Below are 11,218 nucleotides of genomic sequence, written 5' to 3'. Positions count from 1 at the left end.
ACCAAATGACTATTAGTTGTGTATCTGGTTTTCATGCTATGAAAAAGTTCCAAGGTTCTATTCCTTTTAATCCAAATTAATGCAATAGACTTTTAGTCAGTTCTGTAAAATAAAGTTTAACTAAGCTGATATAAACAAACAAACAAACAAACAAACAAACAAATAAATAAACAATAAAGGAACACCAGGCGCTTCCTCTTTGGGCCACTGGAGGGCGAACGTTTCTGCCGGTTTTCCGGAGCCTTGCCACTCTAAAACACAGCACTCGGTCTCCTTAACCCTTAAAGCTCCGTTGGCGGTGAAAAGGCTGCAAGAGAGATTTGCAGGGGAGGGATCTAAGCCTGATGGGCGGGTGTGGAGGCTCTTCCTATTGGCTGAAGAAGGAGAAAGAGAGAGAGAGAGAGGCTTGCCCAGCCCTCCCTCAGTTTCATTTCCGGATCCGGGGCACGATGGAGGAAACTACCATGCGGTCAAAAATCCAACCCTGGAACTTCAAGGGCCTTCAATCTGAGAGTCCCCGAGGACTTTGCACTAAGCTCCACAACTTATGTAGGCGATGGCTGAGACCAGAGAAGCACACCAAAGCCCAGATGCTGGACCTGGTGGTTCTGGAGCAGCTCCTGGCTCTCCTGCCCCCAGAGATGGAGAGCTGGGTGCGGGAGTGTGGCGCAGAGACCAGCTCCCAGGCGGTGGCCCTGGTGGAAGGCTTCCTCCTGAGCCAGGCGGAGGAGCAGAAGGAGCAGATGCAGGTGAGACCCTTTAATCTAGGGAGCTCAAAAGGGAATAGAAAATGCCCCGCCCCGCCCCGCCCCTCTGGAACCAACTCCCCCCAGAGATTAGAATGGCCCCCACCCTCCTTGTCTTTCGCAAATTACTTAAAACCCACCTCTGTCGCCTGGCATGGGGGAGTTAAGTTATCCTTTCCCCCTAGGCTATTACAAGTTTTGCATAGTATGTTTGTGTGTATGTTTGGTTTTTTATAATAAGGGTTTTTTAGTTGTTTTTATTAATTGGATTGTTCATGTTGTTTTACCACTGTTGTTAGCTGCCCTGAGTCTGCGGAGAGGGGCGGCATACAAATCCAATAAATAAATAAATTTATTTAGTCCAATACACAATAATACACAATGAAGGTTATCAATAGAGGATATAGTAGAGAAGAAATATGTGGCGATGTCCCTGGAATTCTTGTAGGATGTTGTTCCATTGTTTTCTCGCTTAACCTCACTGAATAATAATAATAACCATAACAACAACAACAATATTGGGAGCTTTGAGGTATATAATATAAGAATAATATAAGAATATTTAGCCGCCCCGAGTCTACGGAGAGGGGTGGCATACAAATCTAATAAATAAATAAATCCACTTTGTTTTGTGAGATGTGCATTAATTGTCTTTCTTTTTTTCCTTCCTCTAATTTCAAGTGCTGCACTGTGGATATCAGAGATCCTGAGGGAAAGATGAATCCATCAAATCCCCCCCAGGAGCTATTTTTCAGGAGCATCCCTTGGGAAGACCCAAGTCAGACCACATCAGGAGGTAATTGAAGATCTTCCGATTATCCATCTGTTTTAATTGCATTCTTCGGAGAGGGATGGCGTACAAATCTAATAAATTATTATTATTATTATTATTATTATTATTATTATTTCCTCTTCTTTTCTTTAGAATACCTCCTATTCTGTTTTTTATTATTATTATTATTATTATTATTATTATTATTATTATTATTTATTAGATTTGTATGCTGCCCCTCTCCGAGGACTCTGAGCGGCTCACAACAAGAAAAAATAGTACAAATCCAATATTTAAAAAAACAGTTTAAAACCCTTAACATAAAAACAATCATGCAGACCATACATAAAGTGGAAACGGCCCAGGGGAATCAATTTCCCCATGCCTGACGGCAGAGGTGGGTTTTGAAGAGTTTGCGAAAGACAAGGAGGGTGAGGGCAATCCTAATCTCCAGGGGGAGTTGATTCCAGAGGGTTGGGGCCGCCACAGAGAAGGCTCTTCCCCTGGGTTCCGCCAGACGACATTGTTTCATCGACGGAACCCGGAGAAGGCCAACTCTGTGGGGCCTAACCAGTCGCTGTGATTCGTGCGGCAGAAGGCGGTCCCGGAGGTTTTCTGAATTATAGAAACATAGGAGATTGACGGCAGAAAAGACCTCATGGTCCATCTAGTCTGCCCTTATACTATTTCCTGTATTTTTATCTTAGGATGGATATATGTTGATCCCAGGCATGTTTAAATTCAGTTACTGTGGATTTACCAACCACGTCTGCTGGAAGTTTGTTCAAAACATCTACTACTCTTTCAGTAGAATAATATTTTCTCATGTTGCTTCTGATCTTCCCTCCAACTAACCTCAGATTGTGCCCCCTTGTTCTTGTGTTCACTTTCCTATTGAAAACACTTCCCTCCTGAACCTTATTTAACCCTTTAACATATTTAAATATTTTGATCACGTTATACATTTTGAAATTATTTATTCCTTGCAGAAATACATGGAACGACATTTTCTGGTTCTAACGAAGGAGCTGAAACACCGGTTGAACCTCTAAATCAAGTAAGGAAGGGAAACTTTATTGGATTTGTATTGTTGGAAGAAATGTCCATCTCAGTTCACTTCCAAGTGGAGAGAGAGACACTGTAAACCATGGTGGGTGTTTGGAAAGATTGCTTTAATGGTGGACAGGACCACATGGCTTGAGGTCCTGAGCAAAAACCCACATGGGTGAGAAAAATTTATACCCTCTCTTGGCCCTCACCTTGGAGCTTCCTGTGCCTTTATAAGAAATGTATTCTGATTATTTGTCAGGATTCCCAGGAGGTGGGGATCTTAGCTAACTTTGTAGACTGTGTCATGTGGTGAGTTATATTGCTAGATGGGTAGAGGGCTAATCCTATTATGTCCTGGAGGCCATGTCTTAATCCCATAACCCTGGAGCTGAAGGGCGTGGGGGCAGGGAGCTGCTTTGTCTTTAAAACATGTTTCTTCTTTTCTCATCCAGGGAACTATAATATTCTACCTTTTGAATAGTTACTAAAATAGTTCATTCTTCTAGGAGTGGGACAGGTGCTAACTTCCTTTTTTTTTAAATTAAATTTTATTTATATACATATATATATAATACATAAATCAATACAACTACATTAAAAAAAACAAAAACAAAATAGAACAAAGAAAAAACAAACAGTGCTTGGATGTGTTTGCAGCGTATCCTATAGAAACAACGGTTCCAACTAGGGTACCATTCTATTATAGCTCTATTAAATTATTTGCACACGCCAGTTTTGAAAAAGAGTACACATCTTAAATTATACAGTATTCTCCCTTCAGGGAGTGAAGGAAATATACAGTGATCTTTCCTTCTATTTTCTCCTCCTTGTTTGGACTGGATTATTTTTGTGTTCCTGTGCGACATTCAAGTTGCTCTCAACCACCATAGCTGCTTCTGTAGAACATTGCTAGGACACGATTATTAATTAATTAATTAATTAATTAGATTTGTATGCCGCCCCTCTGCGTAGACTCGGGGCGGCTCACAGCAATAATAAACAATATATAACAAATCTAATGATTTCAGAGAAACACTGAAAACCCCATTATTAAAAGCAAACATACACACAAACATACCATACATAAACTGCATAGGCCAGGGGGAGATGCTTCAATTCCCTTTTGCCTGACGGCAGAGGTGGGTTTTAAGGGTTTTATTTGTCATTTCTACCCTCAGATTCTGTTTAGGAAATGTTTTTTTTAAAAGACCATAAGTTAACTGGTTCTGCTAGGTAATCCTCTAACTATGAGTTTACAGGAAGTATATTTTAACAAGTCCTTCAGGAAATATGAATAAACTTAGCACTGATAGTAACTGGTAGACACCCATTCTTTTTGTAATTCTTTGACTTGGAATTGTGCAAGGCTAATGACAAATAAATACTCACATGGCCATGTTACCATTTTTTTAAAAGCCTTGTTTATAAACAGTAGTTCAAAAAATAAGCAAATCATGTTAAAAATATAAAGCAGACTATTAAAATCCAAAAAGAGTAACCACGTAGAGAGGATGTAATCAAAGTACTTTGGGCTACCAAATAATTTCCAATCCTCTGGTTTGTGCCTGGATTAGGAGATCAAACATTCCTGCTTTGCAAAGCCTAAGAAACGACCTTCGTAGGGAATTTTCTCTTTGCTTCCTTCCATTCAGCCAATGGCTCAGACTAGGAGATCAATAGATGATAGACAGAGCGAGAGATCAGTTGATCCAGAAGTGGGATTACTTTACGGAAAGGCACTGAAAATTCTAAAGAATCAATCAACTTGATAAAACCTGCCCCAAATATTTCTTCAGTCAAATACGTTTTCAGAATTGTTCATATTCTCACCTAAAATTAGGACAGCCGTTTAAGCTGGAACCAACTCCCCCCAGAGATTAGAACGGCCCCCACCCTCCTTGTCTTTCGCAAATTACTTAAGACCCACCTTTGTCGCCAGGCATGGGGGAGTTAAGTTATCCTTTCCCCCTAGGCCAGTGTTTTTCAACCAGTGTGCCGTGGCACACTAGTGTGCCGTGAGACATGGTCATGTGTGCCGCGAAGCTCAGAGAGAGAGAGAAAACAAGAGAGAGAAAGAAAGAGAGAGAGAGAAAGAGAGAGAGAGAGAAAAAGAAAGGAAGAGAGAGAGAAAGAAAGCAAGAAAGAGAAAGAAAGAAAGATAGAGAAAAAGAAAATGAGAGAGAGAGAGAGAAAGAACAAGAGAGAGAAAGAAAGCAAGAGAGAGAGAAAGAAAGAGAAAGAGAGGGAGGGAAGGTGGGAGAGAGAAAGACATAGAGGGAGGTAGGGAGAAAGAGAGCAAAAAAGAGGAAGGAAGAGAGAGAGAAAGAAAGGGATGGAGAGAGAGAAAAAAGAAGGGAGAGAGAAATAGAGCGAAAGGGAGGAAGAGAGAGAGAAAAAAATTGTCCAAACTTTTTTTAGCCCCCCCCCCCCCCAACTCAATGTGTCCCAGGGTTTTGTAAATGTAAAAAATGCGCCATGGCTCAAAAAAGGTTGGAAATCACTGGTCTGGAGGACAGAAGGAAAAGGGGGGACACGATCGAAACATTTAAATATGTTAAAGGGTTAAATAAGGTTCAGGAGGGAAGTGTTTTTAATAGCTCCAACAAACAAGTGGAGGCCCTCATTTTTCCCATAGCCTTATCCACATCATCAAGACTCACAGGATCAAACTCATCCCACACAATGGGACTAAGACTTGCCCCAGTCACCTCACTTGACATTGCCCAATTAGAATCCAGGTCTACCCAAATCTGAGCGGAAATATTATTTTACTGAAAGAGTAGTAGATCCTTGGAACAAACTTCCAGCAGACGTGGTTGGTAAATCCACAGTAACTGAATTTAAACATGCCTGGGATAAACATAGATCCATTGTAAGATAAAACACAGGAAATAGTATTAGGGCAGACTAGATGGACCATGAGGTCTTTTTCTGCCGTCAGACTTCTATGTTTCCACTAGCTCTCCCAGTCATGAATATTCTGACATGTTGACCCAGGATTCATGTAATTTATGCCTGTGCACTTAGCTTTTCTTTCTTAAATGTAACATTTCACATTTCTCGCCATTGGTTTTCATTTTGTTAGATGGCACCCAATCTATCAATCCTTCTATATCTCAAGCATATCTTCTGGACTGTTCGTATTCCTGTCAATTTGGTCTTGACTAAAAATTTGATGAGTTCCCCTTCTATCCTCGTGTCTAAATCATTGATCGAAACGAACAGATTTTCCAAATCTTCCTGTTGTGTTCTTTTTTGTGTGTTCAGGAGAGTCTTGTGTCCTTCGAGGAGGTGGCTGTGTCTTTCTCTGAGGAGGAATGGTCTCAGCTAGATCCTGACCAGAAAGCGCTGCATTTGGAAGTCATGACTGAAAACCATTGGAACGTAATCTCTCTGGGTAAGTTTTCTCGTCGCCAATCGTTTTTTATTTTTTTTAAAAAACATTAATCAAATATCATCTCCTGGGAGGAGGCAGGAGGAAATGATCTGGCCTTCTGGTATTTCAAACAGGGAAAGAGGTCAATGCCTCTTTTCTTAGATGCTTCTTGTACCATTTCTTCTCTGTATTCTTCTATGTCTATTTGAACTTATCTGTGGGGACTGGAAAGAATGAGGTGTGGTTTTATGTGTCCTCTGGAGGTAATGAAAGGGGTGTGTTGTCATTTGTCCTCTGATACCTCCCAAACTATGAGAACAGAAGTTTCACGCTCAAGCTATGGAAGAGCATTCTCCCAACCCAATTCAAGAACAAAGGCTTCATGCAATGTGATTCAAAGCATCCACCCGACATGGTATTCCTCTCTGAGCAATTGAGTAATGGTCTGAGACTAAGGGGCTTAGAAGTATTGCCTTTATCATGGTCGGACCATTTTCTACTGCGGCTTGACGTCCTGGCTCCAATCCTTCCCCGCAGGGAGGCGGAACTGATTAGGTTGTTCCGCCCCAGATGCCTGATGGATCCAGAAGGTTTTCAGAAGGCGCTTGGGGTTATTCCAGATACACTCGTCCAGAGCTCGGCAGAGTCCCTGGCTGAGGCCTGGAACAAGGCTGCAGTGGAGGCTCTTGACCGGATTGCGCCGTTGCGACCTCTCCGCGGCACTAGACCCCATCGAGCTCCATGGTTCAACGAAGAGCTCTGGGAATTGAAATGCCAGAAGAGACGTCTGGAGAAGCGATGGAGGAAGAGTAAGTCCGAATCCGACCGAACACTTGTAAGAGCTCACATTAAGACTTACAAAGTGGCACTCAAGGCGGCAAGATACGTATATCATGCTGCCTTGATTGCATCAGCGGAATCCCGCCCGGCCGCTCTGTTTAGGGTGACCCGCTACCTTCTTAACCAGGGGGGAGTTGGGGAGCCCTTGCAGAGTAGTGCCGAGGATTTTAAAATGTTTTTCGCTGATAAAATCGCTCGGATCCGGTCAGACCTCGACTCCAATTGGATAACAGAGTCGACTGACAACGAGTCAGTCGAAGTGACTGGGGCACGTACTTGTCCACCTGTCTGGGAGGAGTTTGATCTGGTGACACCTGATGAAGTGGACAAAGCCATTGGAGCTGTGAGTTCCGCCCCCTGCTTACTGGATCCGTGTCCCTCCTGGCTGGTTTCGGCCAGCAGGGAGGTGACACGGAGCTGGGTCTAGGAGATTGTCAACGCCTCCTTGGGGAGGGGGTCCTTTCCGGCTCCTTATAAGGAGGCACTTGTGCACCCCCTCCTCAAGAAGACTTCCCTGGACCCAGCCGTGCTTATTAACTACTGTCCAGTCTCCAATCTTCCCTTGATGGGGAAACTTGTCGAGAAGGTGGTGGCGCTCCAACTCCAGCGGTCCTTGGAAAAGCCGATTATCTAGGTCCCCAGCAGTCTGGATTCAGGTCTGGCTACAGCACGGAAACTGCTTTGGTTGCGTTGATGGATGATCTCTGGCGGGCCCGGGACAGGGACTTGTTCTCTGTCCTGGTGCTTCTTGACCTCTCAGCGGCTTTCGGTACCATCGACCATGGTATCCTTCTGCGCCGGCTGGAGGGGTTGGGAGTGGGAGGCACAGTTCTCCAGTGGTTCTCCTCCTACCTCTCCGGTCAGTTGCAGTCGGTGTTAGTGGAGGGTCAGAGGTCGACCTCGAGGTTACTCCTTTGTGGGGTGCCTCAGGGGTCGGTCTTCTCCCCCTTGCTATTCAATATCTACACGAAACCGCTGGGTGAGATCATCCAAGGGCATGGGGTGAGGTATCATCAGTATGTGGATGATACCCAGTTATACATCTCCACCCCATGTCCAGTCAACGGAGCAGTGGAAGTGATGTGCCGGTGCCTGGAGGCTGTTGGGGTCTGGATGGGTGTCAACAGACTCAAGCTCAACCCGGATAAGATGGAGTGGCTGTGGGTTCTGCCTCCCAAGGACAATTCCATCTGTCCATCCATAACCCTGGGGGGGAATTATTGACCCCCTCAGAGAGGGTCCGCAACTTGGGCGTCCTCCTCGATCCACAGCTCACATTAGAGAAACACGTTTCAGCTGTGGCGAGGGGGGCGTTTGCCTAGGTTCGCCTGGTGCACCAGTTGCAGCCCTATCTGGACCGGGACTCACTGCTCACAGTCACTCATGCCCTCATCACCTTGAGGTTCGACTACTGTAATGCTCTCTACATGGGGCTATCTTTGAAAAGTGTTTGGAAACTTCAGATCGTGCAGAATGCAGCTACGAGAGCAATCATGGGCTTCCCAAGGCATGCCCATGTTACACCAACACTCCGCAGTCTGCATTGGTTGCCGATCAATTTCCGGTCACAATTCAAAGTGTTGGTTATGACCTATAAAGCCCTTCATGGCATCGGACCAGAATATCTCTGGGACCGCCTTCTGCCGCACGAATCCCAGCGACCGGTTAGGTCCCACAGAGTTGGCCTTCTCCGGGTCCCGTCGACTAAACAATGTCGTTTGGCGGGACCCAGGAGAAGAGCCTTCTCTGTGGCGGCTTCGAACCAGCTCCCCCAGATATCAGAGTTGCCCCCACCCTCCTTGCCTTTCACAAGCTCCTTAAAACCCACTTCTGTCATCAGGCATGGGGGAATTGAAAGTTTTCCCTTCTCCCTAGGCTTATAGAATTTATACATGGTATGCTTGTTTGTATGATTGGTTTTTTTAAATTGGGGTTTTTTAGATTATTTTTAATATTAGATTTGTTTACATTGTCTTTTTTATTGTTGTTGGCCGCCCTGAGTCTTCGGAGAGGGGCGGCATACAAATCTAATAAATAAATAAATAAATAAATAATTTGTCAAAAATGTATAGGAAGTCGTTTGTATAAACGTAAGGTATTGTGTTGCGAACGGACAAGAGAAGAACTCTTCTTGTGAAATATTTCTGGACTCTCTCAATTGTATTAATGTCTGACATGCAATGCGGTTCCAGACTGGTGAGCTGTATTCTAGAATTGGTCCAACAAATGTTTTACATGCTCTCGGTAGCAGTGCAATGTTGCCAAAGAGGAAGCTACGTAAGATTAGATGACCAACTCTTAGTGCTTTTTTGGCAATGTTATTACAGTGGCTCTAGTACTAAGATTGTTGGGTGTGAGTACTCCAAGGTCTTTGACAGAGTGAGGGTCATCTACACGTTTGTTTCCTCCAGGTTTGTATTTTATATTCGGATTCTTTTTGTCAACGTGTAAGACAGAGCCTTTGTTGGCTGAGATTTGAAGTTGCCAGTTGTTTGACCATTCTGTTCTCTTTTGCTTTGAAGGTAATAACAGGCAGGAGAACGAAGAATTGTGTGAACTGTTCCAAGTGATCAAAGCTAAAGATGGACTGGAGAAATTTGGAATTCAAATGGAATTAGAAAGCCATGAGAGAAACGAGTCAAATAATTGGAATCAGGAAAGATCATTTTCCACTGATGCTCCGATGCAAGATATTATTGCCCAGGAAGAGAAAATAAGGGAAAAATCTATTGGGGAAAATATGAAGCTAATCAAAGCTGAATTAAATGTAAATGAACACAATTCAACCCAAAACAAAGGAGAAGATGATATAAGAACATACAATGGACAAAATTACAAAGGGACATTCACTCTTTCTTTTGGAAATAACTTCCCTACATTTCAAAATGTGATTGACGCAAAAGAGAAGCCTTATAAATGTTTGGAATGTGGAAAATGTTTTGGGACAAATGCGCAACTTGCATCCCACAAAATGAATCATACCAGGGAGAAGCTATTCAAATGCACAGAATGTGGTAACAAGTTCAGAAGATATAGTAATCTTATTTCCCATAAGATGACCCACTCAGGAGAGAAGCCATATAAATGCATGGAATGTGGGAAAACCTTTACTCAAAGTAGTGGATTTACTATCCACAAAAAGCTCCACACAGGAGAGAAACCATATGAATGCATGGAGTGTGGAAAGACTTTTGCTCAAAAATGTCAGCTTATTTCGCATAAAATGGTCCACACAGGAGAAAAACCATATGAATGCATGGAGTGTGGAAAGCCTTTCGCTCAAAGATGTAATCTTATTTCCCACGAAAGGATCCACACAGGAGAGAAACCGTATAAATGCACGGAGTGTGGGAAAACCTTTACTCAGAGCAATGGACTTACTATCCATAAAAAACTCCACACAGGAGAGAAACCATATGAATGTATGGAGTGTGGGAAAACCTTTGCTCTCTGCAGTAGGCTTACTAGCCACAAAAAAGTCCATGCAGGGGAAAAGCAGTACAAATGCATGGAGTGTGGGAAAAGCTTTACCCATGGCAGTGGACTTAATATGCACAAAAAGCTCCACACAGAAGAGAAACCATATAAATGCATGGAGTGTGGAAAGACCTTTGCTCAGAGCAGTGGGCTCCGGACACACACAATGATACACACAGGAGAGAAACCATATCAATGCATAGATTGTGGAAAGACCTTTACTCAAAAAGGTCATCTTGTTTCCCATAAGATGATCCACACAGGTGAGAAACCATATAAATGTTTGGAATGTGGAAAGACCTTTGCTCGTAGGAGTGTTCTTACTCTCCACAAGAAGCTCCACACAGAAGAGAAACCATATAAATGCATGGAGTGTGGAAAGACCTTTGTTCTGTACAGTAGGCTTATTGTCCACAAAAAGATCCACACAGGAGAGAAACCCTATAAATGCATGAATTGTGGAAAGACATTTGCTCGGAGCTCTGATCTTACTTCCCATAACAAAATCCACACAAGAGAGAAGCCATATAAATGCATGGAATGTGGAAAGGGCTTTGTTCGGAATCGCAGTCTTACATCTCATAAAACGATCCATGCTCGGGAGGAACTCTATACCAATAGCTATTCCACTTAACCTTATATACTACTCCCAAATGCTTTACGGCAATCTCCGATCAGTTTACAAAGTCAGCATATGGTCCCCAGCAATCTGGGACATCATTTTACCACCTTTAGAAGGATGAAAGGCTCAATCAACCATGAGCCTGTCAGAATCAATTAGCCTATAGTACAGTGATCCCTCGAGTTTCGCGATCTCGATCTTCGCGAAACGCTATATCGCGATTTTTAAAAAAATATTAATTAAAAAAAACCCCACTTCCGCGTTTGGCTTCGGGAGTCAGCTGGGAAGCGGCGCGGCTGTTTTAAAAGGTCGCAGCCGGCCTGGGGGGCTTCCCA

At 43.4% G+C, this 11,218-nt stretch overlaps 1 protein-coding gene and 1 pseudogene across 1 annotated transcript; both read left to right on the top strand.

Annotated features, from left to right (window-relative positions):
• Positions 1–439: 439 nt before the first annotated feature.
• LOC139158573 (zinc finger protein 91-like) overlaps positions 440–11,218 on the top strand; it is a 47,279-nt pseudogene continuing 36,500 nt past the window's right edge.
• Positions 10,532–11,059, top strand: LOC139162974 (putative zinc finger protein 876). The gene has a single exon (XM_070743886.1). It carries the CDS (start codon positions 10,629–10,631, stop codon positions 10,893–10,895), a length of 267 nt encoding a protein of 88 aa, XP_070599987.1. The 5' UTR covers positions 10,532–10,628; the 3' UTR covers positions 10,896–11,059.

This window comes from Erythrolamprus reginae, chromosome 2, assembly GCF_031021105.1.
Source record: "Erythrolamprus reginae isolate rEryReg1 chromosome 2, rEryReg1.hap1, whole genome shotgun sequence".
NCBI classification, from domain to species: Eukaryota; Metazoa; Chordata; class Lepidosauria; order Squamata; family Dipsadidae; genus Erythrolamprus; species Erythrolamprus reginae.
This window is presented reverse-complemented; position numbering and strand designations above follow the sequence as displayed.